The sequence below is a fragment of the Hemibagrus wyckioides genome, linkage group LG19 (assembly GCF_019097595.1).
Source record: "Hemibagrus wyckioides isolate EC202008001 linkage group LG19, SWU_Hwy_1.0, whole genome shotgun sequence".
NCBI lineage: Eukaryota > Metazoa > Chordata > Actinopteri > Siluriformes > Bagridae > Hemibagrus > Hemibagrus wyckioides.
This window is the reverse complement of record NC_080728.1, coordinates 20,893,573-20,915,000: the sequence shown is the minus strand read 5'-3', so window position 1 is coordinate 20,915,000 and position 21,428 is coordinate 20,893,573. Positions and strand designations below refer to the sequence as shown.

Sequence of the window (21,428 nt, the reverse complement as noted above, 5' to 3'; positions counted from 1 at the left end):
TTTATTACAATTTAACAAATGTTAAAACTTCATGCAAAACTTTTACCTTATCATGAATTGCTAATTGAATAAATATACAAGTTTTAAACTATACCTACATGCCCCGCCCACTTTACCTCCTTCCTTTTGCATATTTGCATATTTGCATATCGCAATATGATTGGCTGTTTTATGTTTTATGATGCAATAACTCTTAGTGGTTATCCGTCCAATACCAGAGTGAAATTTCAGCTTGTTGTGTTTGTTGCGATGTGATATTTTACTGAACACAAACACAAGGGTTTATTTGTTTGTTTGTTATTTTTAAGGTTTTTTCAGGGTTGGAGTTGAATTATTAACATTTCTTTTCAAAAAATTCTTGCTTTCTGTTGGCTGCTCTGTTACTGAAATTTGTAAAGTGTCGGTTCGGCTATGAAAAATGATTAGAAGACGCCCCCAACATTCCAAGCCCCTCCCCTTTTCGCTTGCTTGTTACATGTTTGTGAGAACATGATTTGCATACTGGAATCTGATTGGTTCTTGCATTACATGATTGAGCCACAGTGTAATCTCAAAAACATGGTGGTAATGTTAGCTACATAGTTTTTATTTTTTTATATTTATTTGTACTTTTCTTGAGAAACTTTAAGAAAATATAAACACGAGACTTTTAGCCCCACCCTCTTTGTTTTCACTGGCTTGTATGTTTCACAAATTTAAAGGGTACAGTTCAGACACTGACTCACTTTTTTCAAATGGGAAACATCCCCATTTTATGTTACAAACCCCGCCCCTTTTATACTGTAGCATGGACTGTATTTGGATACTGGAATCTGATTGGCTCTTATTTTTTGAGCTCTACACTACAATCTCACACTACAATCTTGTCTCTATGTTTACTTGAGTAAATATTCATTGATTATTATTCTGTCCTTCCTGAAACATTATGGTAACATTTATTTATTTAAATGTGGCCCGCCCAATTCAAGGTGTGAATTTATATCATACAATTATGCTACAATATGAATACATTAATCAATTCTAGTTACTAAAATTATTTTCTTTTACTAAGGATGATAAATGCTATGATAATTACATGCCCTGTCCTGTTTGTCCTGCTCTTAACTTTGTATCATGGGCTTTATTTGCATACTGGAATTTGATTGGCTCTTAAATGTAGTGAGGCAATAACTCTTAGTGGTTATATATTCTATTTATTCACTTCTAACCCTAAAAATAGACATGCCCCACCCACTTCTCCTACTTGTAACACTGTATAAAGGAAATCATTTGCATACTGGACATTGATTGGCTCCTTTATGTAATGATGCAATAACACTTTGAAGTTCTTTAGAATAAAACAGCAGTCACAACATGGATATGCTAAAGTTACATTTCATAAAATGGCTTATTGTGTTAATTAGTTAATTAATCAACAATTTAATAGATTAAATAATTAACAATGTTGATTTGTTGAACATGAGCAATGTTGATTTTTTTCTCTTACACCACATTGACTCACTGTAAGTTGATGCTGTGTTAATTTAGGCTCTGTGTGTGTGTGTGTGTGTGTGTGTGTGTGTGTGGGGGGGGGGGGTTGTGTTAGTGTTTTACGGTTTATTCCATTCGTATAAAAAGGAAGATTGGAACTATTCAGAATTCAATAAGAAAAAATTTGCAATTTATAGTGATTCTTTCCATATGTCCCAGTCACACATCTATTTCCTCTGTGTGTGTGTGTCTGTGTGTGTGTGTGTGTGTGTGTGTGTGTGTGTCTGTGTGTGTGTGTGTCTGTGTGTGTGTGTGTGTCTCCGTGCCAAGTGGTGGTGTGAATAGAATATAAAACTCATTATGAAAAAAGATTTAATCGAGCGCACTAAAGTGTTTTTTTTTGTTGTAAAAGTGCGCAGTTTCACAAAATGTTCCAAGTAGAACCTCTTAAACAAAAAAACATTCTAGAACCGTTAACTATACACAGAACCCCGGAGGAACCTCTAAAGTGTGAAGAATACCAGAGACCTAAAACAAAACACACAACACAATTTTTTAAATGTTTTTCTTTAACTCTTTAACCACTTCTTTCCTCCTGTTTCATGTAAAATGGGCGGGGTTAGTCTTGAGTAGGCTCCACCCTCACTAATCACAATGCTTATATCGTTCACCATGCCCACACGGCTTATAATAAAAACACAAGTTCACACCCAAAACCTCTCTTTGAGTGTAAGTGACCTAGCAAACAACAGCTAAGAGTGACAGGAAGCTGGTTCAAGCTAGCTGAAAGCTAATCAAAGCTAATATAATATGCGAAAACAAACAATTTAAAAGCTAATCTGAATGAAAAACTATTTAGCAAAATCTGGCAAAAGCAAACCAGCAAACTAGCTAGCAAACAGCTAACCTAGCAGCAAACACGAATCTAATGAATAAATAAAATTTGTGAGCAAAGCTAACCTAGCAAACAAAACAAACTCATCAGCAAAACCATGTAATTAGCAATTTAAAACGGCTCTGCTGTGTAATAAGCATAGACGAGGTGGTGGTGGAGATGCGGTGGTGGTGGACTTGAGGTTGTGGAGGAGACGAGGTGGTGGAGGAGACGAGGTGGTGGTGGAGATGCGGTGGTGGTGGACTTGAGGTTGTAGATGAGACGAGGTGGTGGTGGAGACGAGGTGGTGGTGGAGACGAGGTGGTGGAGGAGACGAGGTGGTGGTGGAGACGAGGTTGTGGAGGAGACGAGGTGGTGGTGTGTTACAGAGCAGTCGAGGTCACAGTGTGACGTGTAAAGGTCAGGATTAATCTCCGTAATCTCGGGTCACACACTTTCAGTGCAGCTGTATCAATTTTAACACACTGATGCCTTTAGCAGATGTGTGTGTGTGTGTGTGTGTGTGTTTAAAGTAAGAAATCACCAACTGCTTATATTATATTTCATTCACACACACACACAGGTTACCTGTAACTGATACTGAACAGGTCTCACATCACCACACACATCAGACAGGTGCTAATATAAATCTCCATGAAGTGGGTGGGGTTAATGACTAGCCCTGCCCCTAAGGTTGTCCCGCCCTTACAGCTTTTATTACAATTAAACAGTCTGTCATCAGCAGTCTGAGAAAATAGCATGTGAAGGCTAATCTAGTGAGAGGAAGCTTGCCTATTGATTGAAAGCTAGCATAATGAGAGGAAGGTAACCTAGAAAGATAAAGCTAATCTAGAAACAGAAATTTAATCTAGGGAGAGAAGGCTAACATATTGAGAGTAAGCTAGTTTAGTGAGAGAAAGCTAATCAACTGAGAGAAAGGTAATCTAGTGAGAGAAAGGTAACTTAGCAAGACAAAGCTAATCTACTGAGGGAAAGATAATCTAGTGAGAGAAAGGTAGCCTAGCGAGAGAAAGCTAATCTAGCGAGAGGAAATTTATCTAGTGTGAGAAATCTAATCTAGTGAGAGAAGGCTAACGTAGTGAGAGTAATATAGTTTAGTGAGAGAAGGCCAACAGTGAGAAAGCTAATAGCTAATAGCGTCAGGAAGATAACTTAGCAAGAAAAAGCTAATCTAGCACGAGGAAGCTAATTTTGTGAATAAATTTAATCCTGTAAGTGAAAACAGATTTTATGAGTGAACGCTAACCTAGCGAGAATAGCTTTTGGTATAGCGCTATATCTGGATGTTGCTAAGGGAGTCTCATAAAGCTGGCTGTCAGTCAAGCTCATTAGAATATTAGGCCACACCCACCAGGACTGCTCAGCTGCTGCTTGTGACATGATTCCATGTGTTCTTTCTTTTCATTCAGACTTTGGGTGAATGTTTAATATGACACTTATATTTTATTGGACAGACACTTGTCAATCAAGCATGCTCATTAGAATATTAGACCCCGCCCACTCAGACTGTTCACTCAGACTGAGCTGTGATTCTGTATTATTTCTTAATTTTTATGTAGTTACGTTTTTCTTAAACAAACAAATAAATAATAACAAAAAACAAAATCATTTTTTAAAGAATGGATATATTTTTGTATTTTTTAAATGATTTTTTACTTTTTTATATTTCAAAATGTCACACAAAAGTTTTTTCGAAGTTGATTGACGTCAGATTGTTTAATGTCCTCTGCAGAGTGTGTATGAATCATTTACATGCTTCATGTATTAGGTATGAGGAAAGATGTCCTCACACACCGCACACACACCCACACACACACACACTTTTATAAACTTACTTACAGAAAGTGAACTTCTCTATATCTATATGTATTATTTAGGTGCTGTTGTGCTCTAATGGCTTAAAGAGAGTGTGTAAGGATGTGTGTAAGTGTGTGTGTGAGTGTGTGAGTGTGTGTGTGTGTGTGTGAGTGTGTTCTCTTCCTTTGTTAGATGAAAGTAAACACACCGGTTTCTTTGATCCCACAGGAACGTTATGCTTCTCTGCTTCTTCTTTATACATATTACACGAGTCTTATTTCCAGTGCCTGACTCTGTGTGTGTGTGTGTGTGTGTGTGAGCACACAGTGGACAATGGCTGATTGTTAACAGACTCTTTAAATATCACACAGTCACAGGATAATATTTATAACACGGATATTTCTGCCAGATCCTTCATTATGGAGCTGGAGGTGAGGATCAGCAGAACACATGAGAGGACTGCGTTAGAGCTGCGTCTCTAATCTCACTTTAAACACCTCTCTGCAGTTTCACAGCCGTTTCCTCATCGCAACTGAGAAACTTTTCAGATCTCCACTCGGAGGGTCACTCGGAGCATCGTATCTGTAGCGTACATTAGATTTTATATCACAGAAATATAATTTTAAAAATGTTTTTGAACAAAAAATATAAATACATCTTTCACATCATTCACTAAAATACATAGATAACATTTTTTGTTATGATTTGAAAATTATATTTATAAATAATGAAATACAAGTAATACATAATACATATCTAAATACTGTATAATAATAAAAGATACATTCTATAATATAAAATATAATACAATAATATAATAATATAATTAAATAAATAGTATATAATTAATTATTTTAATATAAATAATATAATTATTATATACTGTTTATAATTTATAATAAATAATAAATATTATTATTTTATTTATAATTATTATAAACTTATTATTTTTTAATTGTTTTAGTATAATTCATAATAAAACATTTTGTTTAAAAACATTTAAATATGTTTTTAGAAAGAAGAAAAATAAATATGTTTAACTAAAATAGGATTATGAAAAATATAAGCTAAAAAGTAAAAAATATGAAAAGGTCTATCCTCTTTGATTTAACAAAGATAAACTTATTACATATATTAATAAATCAAAATATGATTTTTTAACAACAAGATAAGCAGCTACGAATTAAATATTAATATAATTAAAAGATAAAAATGCAAGAATAAATTATAACTGCTTTTTAAAATATTATTACATATACATAAAATCTCCAAAAAAACCTTCAAACTGTAAACATAATATATTAATGTGATTAAAAAAAAAAAAATTAAACACGTAGAAAAGAAAAGCTAAATATAATAATCAAATCTTTTCTGTTTCTTCTTTAATTACTATTTGAATTCTGTGCTTCCAGGTCAGAGGTCATGGGAAGATCACCGGGGTTGGAGGTTCCCCTCCTCCTCCTCCTCTTCATCTCCTTCATCTCCTCTCTCTCTCCTCCGATGCCCAGAGTCTTCCTCCCCTTTCAAGGTAAGATTTCCTTCTCTCTGTACAGAGAAGCTCACTTCCTATTAGCATGAGGTCACTTCCTCTATTTTCTGAGAGGAATATTTTGGCATAGCAATACGAAGACCTATAGATCACGTTGTACAAGGTCGATGATTCTATAACATGTCATCTTATAGTCTGTACCTGTTGCCATGGTAACTAATTATAGACCTGTTGCTAGTTTAGCTCCTCACCATGTTTAAATGAAGTGTCTAGTTGTGGAGGTTCTTCTGAACATCTCTGTGTCTCTGTGATGATGATCTCCAGCCTCCACCTCAATACTGCGCTGGAGATTTTCCTCTGATTCTCTACTAATGTGGAACAAATGGCATGTTTTCAAGCATCTCAGGCTTCCTACTGCGTCTGATATCTGCTCCGAATCTGGCACAGGGGCTGCTTTCATTCTCCATCTGTTTTATGGTGTGGAACAGATGAATGGCTCAGCTCCTGTTCGAGTCCATGATGATTTTTTAACACAGAAACCTAGGACTTGTAGTAGTTCCATCTTCCTCTAGTGATGTTCTGAAGAGGAACTGATCCTTAATGATGGTGTCATGTCATGTCATGTCATTGTCTCCCGCTTTTGGATGCCTCCTGCACGTCTCCCTGGGACGGTGTTCCGGGAATGCCTCACCGGGAAGAGACGATGGGGAAGACCCAGGACACGCTGGAGGGACTATGTCTCTCGGCTGACCCGGGAACGCTTCGGAATCCCCCCGGAAGAGTTGGAGGAAGTGTCTAGGGCATCCCTGTTTAGACTGCTGCCCCCGTGACCCGGCTCTGGATGGTGTTATAACTGAATAATAAACTCAGGGCTAAATACTAGAAAACCTGGATGGAAAGTTCTGAACTCTGGAACGCTGGAGGAAGTGATACAGAGTGAAATTCATCTATCGCTCTTTCCTCGGAGAGAATTCCTGAGATTCAGGATCAGTTCCTAAGCCAAGGAAAGTTCTCACCCTCGAGGAATTTGAACCTGGCAGACGTCGAGGACACAATAATATCAGTTTTGGCAATAAATTGCGCAGGGCGTTCACCTGACTTTAGTAACGTGATCGTAATTATTGCATTTTTTTCCAAGTACATGATGAACACCTGTACAGACACAAGCCAAGAAAAAAAAGCCATGCTGTAGACTGAATCATTTTTGTCAGGAATTCTTCTTCTCAGGTTGAGGTTCATCCCCTGACATTCTCATCACCTGCTCTCATGCTTTATTACAGTTGATTCTGTCACTAAGTGAGTTCTGGTTCTGGTTTGTTACCTAATCTGTGCACCTGTTCCCAGCATTTCTCTTAGCATCTGATTAGCTTGTTTTTATATTTCTTTGGTCTTGTAGCCCTGTAGTCACGTGTCTCGGCTTTGTCTTTGCACACATTTTTCATTTTTGGAATTATGGGTTATGATGATCATTTTTGGTTAAGTCCTAAAAATGTCCTGTCTTTATTCACTGCTGTGTGGGAGGAGCTGAATTTGACACATGCTGGCTGGGAGGGGCTGAAGAATAACACATGCTGGGTTTTAAGGGGCTGAAGTCACGCGCTGGGTGGGAGGAGATAAAATATGACACATGGTGGGAGGGAGGGCCTGAAAAATGACACATGTTGGGTGGGAGGAGATGAAGTATAACACGTGCTGGGTGGGAGGAGCTGAAAATGACACACGCTGGGTGGGAGGGCCTGAAGATTGACACGTGCTGGGTGGAAGGAGATGAAGTATGACTTGTGCTGGGTGGGAGGAGCAGAAGTATGATGTGCTGGGTGGGAGGAGCTGAAGTATGATGTGCTGGGTGGAAGGAGCTGAAGTATGATATGCTTGGTGGGAGGAGCTGAAGTATGACATGCTGGGTGGGAGGAGATAAAGTATAACATGTGCTGGGTGGGAGGAGCTCAAGTATAACACATGCTGGGTGGGAGGAGATAAAGTATAACATGTGCTGGGTGGGAGGAGCTGAAGTATAACACATGCTGGATGGGAGGAGATAAAGTATAACGTGCTGGGTGGGAGGAGCTGAAGTATAACACATGCTGGATGGGAGGAGATAAAGTATAACATGTGCTGGGTGGGAGGAGCTGAAGTATAACACATGCTGGATGGGAGGAGCTGAAATATAACACATGCTGGTTAGGAGGAGATAAAGTATAACACATGCTGGGTGGGAGGAGCTGAAGTATAACACATGCTGGATGGGAGGAGATAAAGTATAACACATGCTGGATGGGAGGAGATAAAGTATTACACATGCTGGATGGGAGGAGATAAAGTATTACACATGCTGGGTGGGAGGAGATAAAGTATGATATGCTGGGTGGGAGGAGATAAAGTATGATATGCTGGGTGGGAGGAGCTGAAGTATAACACATGCTGGGTGGGAGGAGTCAGAGCTCTCTTCCTGTTGTACTGTAGCTGCTCTGCTGCTGATCAGGTCTGAGGTTTTACACACAACACCTTCAGCTTCCTCTTGATGTGGGCGTCTGTGTCTCAGACAGTAACAGGGTGTGAGGATCAGGAGAAGTATCAGCAGCTGCTTTCTGCAGAGAGAGTAGAGTCTCTGTTGGGCCTTCATGATGATGGAGGTGATACTCATGTTCCCAGTTAGCACGCTGCTGATGTTTGTACTCAGGAATTTAAATGAGTCTGTGATGGTTATTGAAAATCAACCAATCACCTACAGGATCCTTGTGGTTGAGGATTTGAGGAACTCAGCTATGATCAGCTCCTGGGTTTTGGAGATGAAGAGAATGAGGTCATTGCTCTCACTCCATGTTATGGCAGGGATCAGATCCTGACAGCAGGATTTGTTGTTGCCTGAGATTAATCCTGTAATGGTGAAGTCATCTCCATATCCGGAGTATCTGATGTGATGGTAGTGTCATCAGCAGGTCTGTAGGACTGGAAGACAAACTGGAGTTTACAGAAGTGATGATGCAACAACAATGACTGAGTCAAATTCATCAAGTGTTGAATGGAGGATCGGGGTTCAAGCCCTAGCACTGCCAAGCTGCCACTGTTGGGCCCTTGAGCAAGGCCCTTAACCGTCACTGCTCCAGGTTTGTTTTATCATGGCTGACCCTGCGTGCTGACCCCATTGTCCATAAAGCTGATATATGCAGAGAAAGAATTTCCCTGTGCTGTAATGTACATGTGACAAATAAAGGCTTCTGTTCTGTTCTGTTTTGCTCTATTTCATATATTCCTGTCCTCATACATCTCTTTATACCTGTACCTGCCTTCATATCTGTCCTCATGCCTGTCCTCTGACCTGTCCTCATACCTCTCTTTATACCTGTACCTGCCTTCATATCTGTCCTCATGCCTGTCCTCTTACCTGTCCTCATACCTCTCTTTATACCTGTACCTGCCTTCATATCTGTCCTCATGCCTGTCCTCATACCCGTCCTCATACCTCTCTTTATACCTGTACCTGCCTTCATACCTGTCCTCATACCCGTTCTCATACCTGTCCTCATACCCGTCCTCATACCTATCCTCATACCCGTCCCCATACCCGTCCTCATACCTGTCCTCATACCCGTCCCCATACCTGTCCTCATACCTGTCCTCATCACTCTCTTCATACCCGTCCTCATACCTGTCCTCAAACCTATCCTCATACCCATCATCATACCTGTCCTCATAACTCTCTTCATACCTGTCCTCATACCTATCCTCATACCCGTCCTCATACCTGTCCTCATACCCGCCCTCACCTGGTATCCTACCATATCATCTCATATCATATGTTATTGTATCATATTTGCGTTGTGTTTAAGTGAAACCTTCCAGAGAAGATCTAAGCCAATGGGACGTGACCATTACACCACCTCATCTGGGGTCAGGTCCTCAGGATGGGTTTTCTATGTGAATAACAGCAGCGGTAATGAGGCTAAGCCCAAATATTTGAACAGTCCATCATTAAAAGGAGTGGGTCTTTGGTCAAAGTGTAATAACAGTCCAGACGCAGCCAGACGAGAGCGATGTTTGGTTTGAACATGCTCGTAATGCTGAGCTGTGTGTTTTTAAGGCCAGTTAGACGTCCTGCTCTCTGTGTGGACTCGCTCGCTTATTAGCTTTGCAGGAATTTGCATAAACCACTTCGTGGAAACATCTGAGCTGTGTGTGTGTGTGTGCTTAACTTGGTTGATTTATTCAGCATCACTGATGATCTGAATCTCTTTCTCTTCTTACTCATTTGGACTAAATGATGATTCATATATTTATTATTTATTCCTCTGACTCTTACCGAGTGACACTGGAGACTCCTTACTTAAATATATAAACATCTAGGATTTAGTAACCAACTAGAATGCTGGGTTTGCAGTGCATTATGGGTAATAATCACAGTAGTACAAAACTGAAGGAAATAGTAATGAATTCAGCCGTGCTGTGGTAAGGTACTGTGTGTGTGTGTGTGTGTATGTGTGTGTGTGTGTGTGTGTTTGGATGTCTCCCAGATTCTGGAATTTGGATTAGTTTGAACTGAATTCTTTGTTATGAACTTGGCTTTAGTACCTGGATCAGTTCTGGTCCTTTTGTCTTCAGGTCTGTTTAGTTAATAAATATCATGTCCAGCGCTTTGGGTCCAGCTTCACTCACGGGTTCGGCATGTCTCTAACACACCCAGATCAAGCCGTGATGAAGCACTTCTGTTGACTCAGGTGTGAAGTTGAAGAGCGTGAATAAGCCGAGACCTGGATTCTGGCGCTGGTGCTCGATTTCCTCCGGACTCGCTGCAGTACAGGAAGCTTTCAGCTCCAGCTGTGGGGAACTTTTCACTCCAGAAATGATTCCTGGACGTTATTCGTTTAGGTTTTAATGTGAAACCGTCCAAACCGGGGAAGCACAGAATGAGTGTGTTGTACTCCAGTGTGAATAAACTGTTGCTATAGAAACGACAGCGTATCAGAGGAGAGCAGTAATGTAAAGCTGCTGTCAGAATGAACATGAAATAAAAGAGTTCTTAAAGAGTTTGTAGAATGTTCTGGATGGAAAATTTTAAAAGGTTAGGATTTTGGACCTAAAGATTTTTTTTAAGGTTCAGCGACATAAAAGCTGGAGGATTGGATTTCTATTAGACTTTTATAGACTTTTAGACCGTGTGTGTGTGTGTGTGTGTGTGTGTGTGCGCCCTTCTGGTTCTGTTTTGTCTGGGTGGAATGTTTGATTCCTTTCTTATTATGTGACTTTCCAGTCATTATGGTTTTCCTCTATGTTTTATTCCTTTTTCACCTTTCTCTCTCTCTCTTTCTCTCTCTCTCTCTCACTGTATTTCTGTCCATCTCTCTCACCCTCTCTGTCATAGAGTCTCATTCTGTTGGTCTCTCTCTCTCTCTCTCTCTCTCTCTCTCCATCTCTCTCTGTATTTCTGTCCATCTCTCTCACTCTCTCTCTCATAGTGTCTCATTCTGTTGGTCTGTCTTTCTGTCTGTCTGTCTGTCTGTCTGTCTCTCTCTCTCTCTCTCTCTCTCTCTTCTTGACGGTGGTTTGGAATGAGAACGCTGTAAAAAGCGCCACGTTTCTCTCTCTCTCTCTCTCTCCCTCTCTCTCTGCCTGTAAACTTGGACGAGGCACTTATCCAAAAGGTCACGTTAATGACAGCTTATCATATTAAGTGTTTAGGAGTGTGCCGGCTGTTCCTGGATCCATTAAAGCTTTTTTGGTGGGGGGTGAAAATCTGCTCTGGGATCAGCAGTCCTGATATGGCCGCGTGAATGAAAGTCCATATGTGCAAACTGGAGAAGTGTTTAAAGGAAATGGAAAAGATCCAGGAAAGAAGGGAGACAATGATGAACCTCAGGGCCTCAGCTATGTCTCACTGAGTAATTATTAAAACACGCTGTGTGTGTGTGTGTGTGTGTGTGTCCATCAGCGTGGGGTTACATCTTAATCAGTCCATCAGGGTGGGGTTACATCTTAATCAGTCCATCAGGGTGGGGCTACTTCTTAATCAGTCCATCAGGGTGGGGTTACATCTTAATCAGTCCATCAGGGTGAGGCTACATCTTAATCAGTCCATCAGGGTGGGGCTACTTCTTAATCAGTCCATCAGGGTGCGGCTACTTCTTAATCAGTCCATCAGGGTGAGGCTACTTCTTAATCAGTCCATCAGGGTGGGGTTACATCTTAATCAGTCCATCAGGGTGGGGTTACATCTTAATCAGTCCATCAGGGTGCGGCTACTTCTTAATCAGTCCATCAGGGTGAGGCTACTTCTTAATCAGTCCATCAGGGTGGGGTTACATCTTAATCAGTCCATCAGGGTGGGGTTACATCTTAATCAGTCCATCAGGGTGGGGTTACAGCTTAATCAGTCCATCAGGGTGGGGTTACATCTTAATCAGTCCATCAGGGTGGGGTTACATCTTAATCAGTCCATCAGGGTGGGGTTACATCTTAATCAGTCCATCAGGGTGGGGTTACATCTTAATCAGTCCATCAGGGTGGGGCTACATCTTAATCAGTCCATCAGGGTGGGGTTACATCTTAATCAGTCCATCAGGGTGGGGCTACTTCTTAATCAGTCCATCAGGGTGGGGTTACATCTTAATCAATCCATCAGGGTGGGGTTACATCTTAATCAGTCCATCAGGGTGGGGCTACTTCTTAATCAGTCCATCAGGGTGGGGTTACATCTTAATCAGTCCATCAGGGTGGGGCTACATCTTAATCAGTCCATCAGGGTGGGGCTACTTCTTAATCAGTCCATCAGGGTGGGGTTACATCTTAATCAGTCCATCAGGGTGGGGTTACATCTTAATCAGTCCATCAGGGTGGGGTTACATCTTAATCAGTCCATCAGGGTGGGGTTACATCTTAATCAGTCCATCAGGGTGGGGTTACATCTTAATCAGTCCATCAGGGTGGGGCTACTTCTTAATCAGTCCATCAGGGTGGGGTTACATCTTAATCAGTCCATCAGGGTGGGGCTACTTCTTAATCAGTCCATCAGGGTGGGGTTACATCTTAATCAGTCCATCAGGGTGGGGTTACATCTTAATCAGTCCATCAGGGTGGGGTTACATCTTAATCAGTCCATCAGGGTGTGGCTACTTCTTAATCAGTCCATCAGGGTGAGGCTACTTCTTAATCAGTCCATCAGGGTGAGGCTACATCTTAATCAGTCCATCAGGGTGGGGTTACATCTTAATCAGTCCATCAGGGTGGGGTTACATCTTAATCAGTCCATCAGGGTGGGGTTACATCTTAATCAGTCCATCAGGGTGGGGCTACTTCTTAATCAGTCCATCAGGGTGGGGTTACATCTTAATCAGTCCATCAGGGTGGGGTTACATCTTAATCAGTCCATCAGGGTGGGGCTACTTCTTAATCAGTCCATCAGGGTGGGGTTACATCTTAATCAGTCCATCAGGGTGGGGTTACATCTTAATCAGTCCATCAGGGTGGGGTTACATCTTAATCAGTCCATCAGGGTGGGGTTACATCTTAATCAGTCCATCAGGGTGGGGCTACTTCTTAATCAGTCCATCAGGGTGGGGTTACATCTTAATCAGTCCATCAGGGTGGGGTTACATCTTAATCAGTCCATCAGGGTGGGGCTACTTCTTAATCAGTCCATCAGGGTGGGGCTACTTCTTAATCAGTCCATCAGGGTGGGGTTACATCTTAATCAGTCCATCAGGGTGGGGTTACATCTTTATCAGTCCATCAGGGTGGGGCTACTTCTTAATCAGTCCATCAGGGTGGGGTTACATCTTAATCAGTCCATCAGGGTGGGGTTACTTCTTAATCAGTCCATCAGGGTGGGGCTACAGCTTAATCAATCCATCAGGGTGGGGCTACTTCTTAATCAATCCATCAGGGCGGGGCTAAAGCTTAATCAATCCATCAGGGTGGGGCTACTTCTTAATCAATCCATCAGGGCGGGGCTACAGCTTAATCAATCCATCAGGCTGGGGCTACTTCTTAATCAATCCATCAGGGCGGGGCTAAAGCTTAATCAATCCATCAGGGTGGGGCTACTTCTTAATCAATCCATCAGGGCGGGGCTAAAGCTTAATCAATCCATCAGGGTGGGGCTACTTCTTAATCAATCCATCAGGGCGGGGCTACAGCTTAATCAATCCATCAGGCTGGGGCTACTTCTTAATCAATCCATCAGGGTGGGGCTAAAGCTTAATCAATCCATCAGGGTGGGGCTACTTCTTAATCAATCCATCAGGGTGGGGTTACATCTTAATCAGTCCATCAGGGTGGGGCTACTTCTTAATCAGTCCATCAGGGTGGGGTTACATCTTAATCAGTCCATCAGGGTGGGGTTACTTCTTAATCAGTCCATCAGGGTGGGGCTACAGCTTAATCAATCCATCAGGGTGGGGCTACTTCTTAATCAATCCATCAGGGCGGGGCTAAAGCTTAATCAATCCATCAGGGTGGGGCTACTTCTTAATCAATCCATCAGGGCGGGGCTACAGCTTAATCAATCCATCAGGCTGGGGCTACTTCTTAATCAATCCATCAGGGCGGGGCTAAAGCTTAATCAATCCATCAGGGTGGGGCTACTTCTTAATCAATCCATCAGGGCGGGGCTACAGCTTAATCAATCCATCAGGGCGGGGCTACAGCTTAATCAGTCCATCTACCTGCCAGTCAGACTAAATTGAGGACGGTGATTAGAATTTCTATTTTACTGATTAAATATTATTTAAACTATTTATCACTTTTTTGCACCATGTTTTCAGATGTAGCTTTGACTGATTTATGTAGCATGCTAATTTATATGCTATCTGATCGTCCAGATGTCAGCTCCCAGTTCCTTTATACAATCGTTTCCTTTACACTGTGGATCTTGGAATGAGTTTTAACCGAAAGTTAAAGTCTGTTAATCTCGTTATGATTTCAGGTTCATGCTCGAAATCATTTTATTGTGTCAGAGAGAGATGTCCTGGCCCTGGCAGCGTGTGCAGTATATCATCTAGCAGGAGGCCGGCAGTAGTCGATGCCATTTGGAAATTCCTTCACTCTGCCATAAAACTGATTCCGGGTCCTTCTGTGGAAAGCGTTTCAGATCTTTTCCAGCTCATAAAACTGGAGAAAGTGTGGAACAGTGACTGTTAAGACGGGCAGGTGATTCAGTAGAGTCGCATGCTGAGAGGAGAGAATTCCTCCAGCTCGTAAAAGAGAGAGAGAGAGTGATAAAGGGAAAGAGAACGTGAGGAAAGATGATGAGGTGTCAGGTGGGTTGGCACCTGCAGGGAAAACTTATGAAGGTAAATTCAGCTTTTTTCAAAACAGGAAAAGATTCCCTCTCAGCGTTTCCCTGGATTAGGAACGCTACTTTGAAGTTTTTTAATGTCATGTGCTTTGGTTTATATTTGCAGTGAGTTTATTAGTGCTTGTTACCCCACTGTGTTCACCTGTTCTGTGTTAATCCTTTGACTCGTTTGTCTGTTTCTATACTGGGTTTCATTTTTTCAAGCATTTTTCAGTTTTCCTGCTTCCTGTTTCCTTCCTGTTCTTTGACCACCACTATGGACTGTGACTGTGCTGTGTGGACTCGCCCAAATACACATATTGGTGCCTGGTAGTGTCCATTGGTGTCTGCTGGTGTCCAGTGGTGTCTGCTGGTATCTAGTGGTACTTGATGTTGCCCAGTGGTAGCTGGTGGTGTCCAGTGGTGCTTGGAGGTGTCCAGTGGTACTTGGAGGTGTCCAGTGGTAGCTGATGGTGTCCAGGCATACCTGGTGGTGTCCAGCGGTGTCTGGAGGTGTCCAGTGGTACTTGGAGGTGTCCAAATAAACCTGGAGCTGTCTAATGGTACCTTATGGTGTCCAGTGGTAGCTGGTGGTGTCCAGCCGAACCTAGTGGTGTCAAGTGGTGCCTGGGGGTGTGCAGTGGTGCCTGGTGTTTTCTAAAGAGTGAAGTTATTGCACATGTCCATTTTTACTAAGTGTAACTGTAACAGGTGAATTTGACTGTTTTAATTTGTTCATGTCTGCACTGTTTCTTTTTGTTCAAGATTGTTGTGCATTTTTCTATATAAGTTCTGAGTTTAGTTTTCCTGCCTCCTGTTTCTCTCCTGTTCTTTCACATGGACTGCGATTGTGATTTGTGGACCTGCCCAAACACGCACTTGTGCCCTGCCTCTAACCGCACGCTACAGGAATGCGTCAATTCCTACCTTATAAAGTGTAATTGTGCAGTGAGTGTGTTGTGTGTGTGTTTAATTCCTCTGTCCTGTGGGCGTGGCAGCAGTAAAAGTTAATGTCAAGCTTCTTATAATACCCTCTCCGCTGTTTCCGGGTGAGAGTATGCTGTACACCGGCTCACGTCTGCTTCTCATTGAAACTTTGTCTCTTTTTATTTCATTCTGTCTGTATCTTTAAAGTTTGTTTTGGATTCTTTGAGGTTTATTGTTTTAATATTTATGGTATGTAATCTAATTTGTTGACTGGCTGCTGGTTGTGATGGAGCTCCATTCCCAAGCCAGATTTCCCCATGTGTGGTTCATGTAAGTCTGGATAGAGTTCAGCAGCTGATCACTTTCCATGTGGATCTCTGAGGCTCTGTGGTTCCATCTGAAGATTAGAGTGGTGATATGCAGTGGTGTCTGGAGGTGTCCAGTGGTGTCTGGTGGTATCCAGTGGTGTCTGGTGGTGTTCAGAAGTATTTGGTGGTGTCCAGTGGTGTCTGGTGGTATTTAAATGTACCTAGTGGAGTCCAGTGGTGTCTTGTAGTACCTGCTGGTGTTCAGAAGTACCTATTGGTGTCCAGGGATGCCTGGTGGTGTCCAGTAGTACCTGCTGGTGTTCAGAAGTACTTATTAGTGTCCAGTGGTGGCTGGTGGTGTTCAAAAGTAACTTTTGGTGTCCAGTGATGCCTGGTCATGTCCAGTAGTACCTGCTGGGGTTCAGAAGTAACCACTGGTGTCCAGTGATGCCTGGTCATGTCCAGTAGTACCTGCTGGTGTTCAGAAGTACCTATTAGTGTCCAGTGATGCCCAGTAGTACCTGCTGGTGTTCAGAAGTACCTATTGGTGTCCAGTGGTGCCTGGTGGTGTCCAGAAGTGCCTGCTGTTGTCCAGAGGTATTTGATGGTGTCCAGTAGTGCCTGTTGTTTTCCAGAAGTACCTGGTAGTGTACAAGTATTTGGAGAAATATCTGTCAGTGTTCAGTGGTGCCTGCTGGAGTACCAATGGTGTCTTGTAGTACGTGGTGGTTGCCATAAGTACCTGATGGTGATCAGTGGTGCCTGGGGGTGTCCAGTGGTGTCTGTTGGTGCCTGTAGGTGTCCAGTGATCTCTGGTAGTATCTGGTGGTGTCCAGTGGTGTCTGTTGGTGTCCAGTGGTGTCTGGTGGTGTCCGGTGGTGTCCAGTGGTGTCTGGTGGTACCTGGTGATGTTTGGTGTTTTATAAAGAGGAAAATTAATGCACATGTATATTTCTACTGATAGAAATGGAAGAAATGGAAGAAGTGAAAGAAAAGCTGAACTGTTTAATTCGTTTATTTCTATATTTAAATGTCAGGGTGAAGGTTTTTGCTGTGGTTGTTATTCTGAGAGGGAAATTCACTGTAACTAATATGAAAGCTGGCACACACACTTCACTTACTGTACACTGTAATATAGATTATTTGTGTGTGTGTGTGTGTGTGTGTGTATGTGTGTGGTGAGGGCTGGCTCTACATTTCCAGCTGAATCATAGCGTTTACTGCTCCTGAGGTTTGGTTTGTGCCACACAGTAAAAGCCTTCAAGTTGAAGTTCAGCCTTCAAACGCTTTAGTGGAAATTCTTGGCATGTTTTAAAGCCTTGAGTAAAAAAAACTAGAAAAAATACCAAAAAAAAACCCAACATCTGATTTTTTACCTTAATGACAGAACAGAAAACTTTGGGTGAGCGTTTGTCCAGACGCGGTGGTGGAGAAGGTGAAGCATTCCTCAGATTCCTCGCTGTGGAGATCCAGTCTCTGACAGAGCAATACATCTCACCTCACACTGCTTTCTTATGTTATCATCAGAGACTTCGTTTGGAAATGGACTTTTTTAATCAGTGTAAACAAATGAATGATGTTCTGGTCAGTCGTGAGTCAGATCTAAAATGACTCTGTTGGCTTTCAGTGTGTTTTAGCCATGTGTTTTCCCCTCTGTTGGAGAACCTTACACAGAATTTTACTGGTTGAAGATGAAATCTGAGCTACTTTTTAGATGAACAAGCACTTGGAGAACATCTCAGAGAGCAGAAATGGGTTTGATATCAACATTTACTTTGAAACATTTATGTGGAAAAAACAAACCTGGAACTTTTCTATGAATCTATCGCTCCTAGTAGTCTAAAGAAAAACAGAAAACCTTCTGAAACACTACAAACTCTTAAAGTTCTGAGTGTCTACTTTCGTATGAGCTTCATATTAACCTCCACTGTGGAGTGGAACATGACAAAGACACTCAATCATCAACATGGACACAACAACAATAGGAGGAAAAGAGTTAAACTCTCAGTGGGGTTAATTTGGGCCTCATGGGGTGGAGTGGAGGTCTAGAGCTGAAGAATTTCACTGGAATTTTATACTATTTCTATCAAAAGCACAAAAACTTTAATGTGGTAATAAATGAAAATCTAAATGCGAGTAGAAACCTAGAGCATTGTGTAGAAAACCCCCTGATACCCTCAGCATGAGCCTGATACCCTCAGCATGAGCCCGAGCATGGACAGGGGAACCCTCACTGTATTCAGCTCTAATCCTCTCTGCTATTACAGATATTTAAAAATAGCTCGCTCTAAAATCCCTGATTATAAGTTACTAAGATTAAAACAAATTCTTTCCTGATGTCTCGTCCCAGTTCTTCCCAAACATCTCCTGCCTTTTCACGCTCGAGTTCAATCAACTGATTAAAGTGTCAGAGTTTCCTCTGGTCAAGAAGGCAGCATATCCGGAGCAGCTCTCGCTAAGACCTCTGGCATCTTCTGCATGGAAAAACACTTCTTCTGCCTTTCCTCAGACCTCAAGATACCTCGCAGAGCTCGGACTTCGGAAACCACAGACTCGTGGGAGTCCCATCTGCAGTCCTGAGCTCCGTGCAGGGAGAAATGACGAGCAAGGCTGCTTTCTGACGAGCCGCGATAAATCAGTAGGGTGCTGAGAAGAAGATAGCATCGTTTCCATCTGACCACAGAGGCAGGAGGAATGAGGCAGGAGTATGGGGGTGTGTGTGAGGGGGGCTGATTATTATTGTCCAGCACTTCAGGATCAGGGAAAGCTTGTGTTTTGTTAGCAGCAAGCTAGCAGGCTAATGTTAGCTAGTATAGATGGTTTAGATCATGAAAAGAGTGGACTGTGTGGTCAGTGAGGGTCTACTGATCTAAAGAAGATGTGAGATATTTATTGTTGATGGTGTGAGTGGCCATCTTCTTTTTCTGCAACTTCAGTAAAAAACATTCTGTGAGGAAAGTTCCTCGTGTTCAGATTCACGTGCTTGATTCATTCTTTAATAGTGTTGTCCAGATTGTGTTCACAGTCTGCTGCGTATTGACCTGTTACCTGACCGTGTGCACCTGTTTTGTGTTACACACTTTTATGTCTCTTGATTCTGGTGGAAATCTTGTCAGTTGTGTTTCTGAATATTTTCACAGTTCCTTTTTTTTCCTGAATTATTTTCTGGATTCCGGCCCGGATTCATGACTGTGATTACGGGACTGGCCTTTAATCAGATCTCACACTGGAGTTGTGTTTCTAACTCACGCCACATGTCACCAGCGCCTGATTTATGTTCTTGATGTTGGCCTTGAATGGACTGCGTATCTGAATTTTCTGCCAAATCTCAGATTTTAGCATGACGTCGGACTTGATGCTTCTTCTCGCTGGAGCCGAGATCACGCAAGAAAAATGCGTGTGAGTCGAAGGTCAGAATCGAACTGAGACACGCCCATGCTCTATTTAACCCCGCCCACATGTGTGTAACTCTTACATAACGTACGAATAGCACAGAGTTCCGAATACTGACAGTGTAGTAAGATCAGATCGGACCAGAAAATTCCAAGTTGTGACCTCAACTCAAAAGCAGTGTTTCTCAGCCGCAGTCCTGGACACGCCGGTGTTTTCTCTGCACTAACACACTCACTTCCTTTCAAACTTCTTCCAGTTTGTTCATTATAAATCAGATGTGCTGGAAGAAGGAAAATCCCCGGAATGTTCCGAGGAACTCCAGGATTCCACATCTCCAGATCCTGAGAATTCATCCATTATGTTCTATGTGCTGTTCCATAAGTTACATAATTATAATTATTTCCATAAGTTTTTGTTACCTGATATCTAATATATCTTTGTCTTTGGATGGAAAAGCAGCGCGACAACTCGGAAAATTCTGCATTGAAGACACTGGAAAGGGAACTGTAATGAATATCTTGCTTACCGGAGCCGAACACAGCGAGCGTCAACGACTTACTGCACTTCCATAACAGTGACATTGTTTCCATAGCAACAGCGAGGTTTTAATTACAGGCTAAATACCCGGTCGATATTTACCATGCTCTCGTAATACCACAACTCAGATTGACAACACCTCAACATGATGATGATGATGATGATGGTTGTAGTAAAAATGATGAAGTACTCATCCCATTATTAATAATTCTCAGTGTGACAAAAGAGAGGAAAGTTTTCTAATATAGAATTACTGACACTGCTGGGCCCCTGAGCAAGGCCCTTAACCCTTAATTCCTCAGTTGTGGGAGTGGCTCTGGATAAGACTGTCTGCTAAACACCAGAAATGTAATGTTAATTAATAAAACAGTGATGCAAGATAAACAATGTGTTCTTCTAAGGATTTTGGAAAAATCTGAATGAAAGGTTCAGAAAATCCACTAAAGCATGAAAGGAACTTTTCACAATGTAAATACAGATATGTTTTGAACTTAACTCTTTTCACCAGAGGCTAAAAAATGGAGATTTCTCCTGTTTAATTGTGTCCATGTTGATGATTGAGTGTCTTTGTTGTGTTCCACTCCACAGTGGAGGTTAATATGAAGCTCATATGAAAGTAGACACTCAGGACTTCAAGAATTTGTAGTGTTTCAGAAGGATTTCTGTTTTTTCTCTAGACTACTAGGGGTGATAGATTCATAAAAGAAAAACAGGTTTGTTTTTTTCCACACAAATGATATCAAACCCATTTCTGCTCTCTGAGATGTTCTCCAAGTGTTTGTTCATCTAAAAAGCAGTTTAAATTTGATCTTCAACCAGTAAAATTCTGTGTAAGGTTCTCCAACAGAGGGAAAACACACGTCTAAAACACACTGAGAGTCCTGACTCGTCTGAGATGAGACAGCAGTGTGTTGGTTAATAAAGTGCATGTGCAGCTGTGTAACTCGACTCTGAACTTCAGGAATTGTCCTGACGTAACGTTTGGAGCTGCTACGATGCTGGATTTAAATCTGAATGTGATATTTTTGGTGTTTTGACCCTCTCACTTGTCCGCTCCTATCCCTCTGTCTTATGTGTTTTGACCTCAGTCATGGATTCAGACTCCAAACCTCCGTGTCCCCCTTCACCTCCCACTGTAATGTCCACACTCTGATATATTCCTGATTTAACACATGGACCACATAGAAGGCCTGTGTGTGTGTGTATGTGTGTGTGTTCTGTCACCTCCTGGTCACTTCTGGCAGGATTGTAAAGCAAACTTTGAATGCGAGTTTGTGGTTCTGGCGTGTAATCCCGGACCCGAGCGTTTGGGCTGTAATTACACCGGGTTCTGGATTTTAATAT

The 21,428-nt window shown here is 41.9% G+C and overlaps 1 protein-coding gene across 1 annotated transcript in view; it reads left to right on the top strand.

The window, feature by feature from the left end:
* Positions 1-21,428, top strand: part of sema3c (sema domain, immunoglobulin domain (Ig), short basic domain, secreted, (semaphorin) 3C) — a 68,531-nt gene that overhangs the window by 487 nt on the left and 46,616 nt on the right. The window contains exon 2 of the mRNA XM_058416820.1: positions 5,575-5,690. Coding sequence (XP_058272803.1) covers positions 5,585-5,690 — 106 coding nt within the window. The 5' untranslated portion in view covers positions 5,575-5,584. The remainder of the gene's footprint in view (positions 1-5,574; positions 5,691-21,428) is intronic.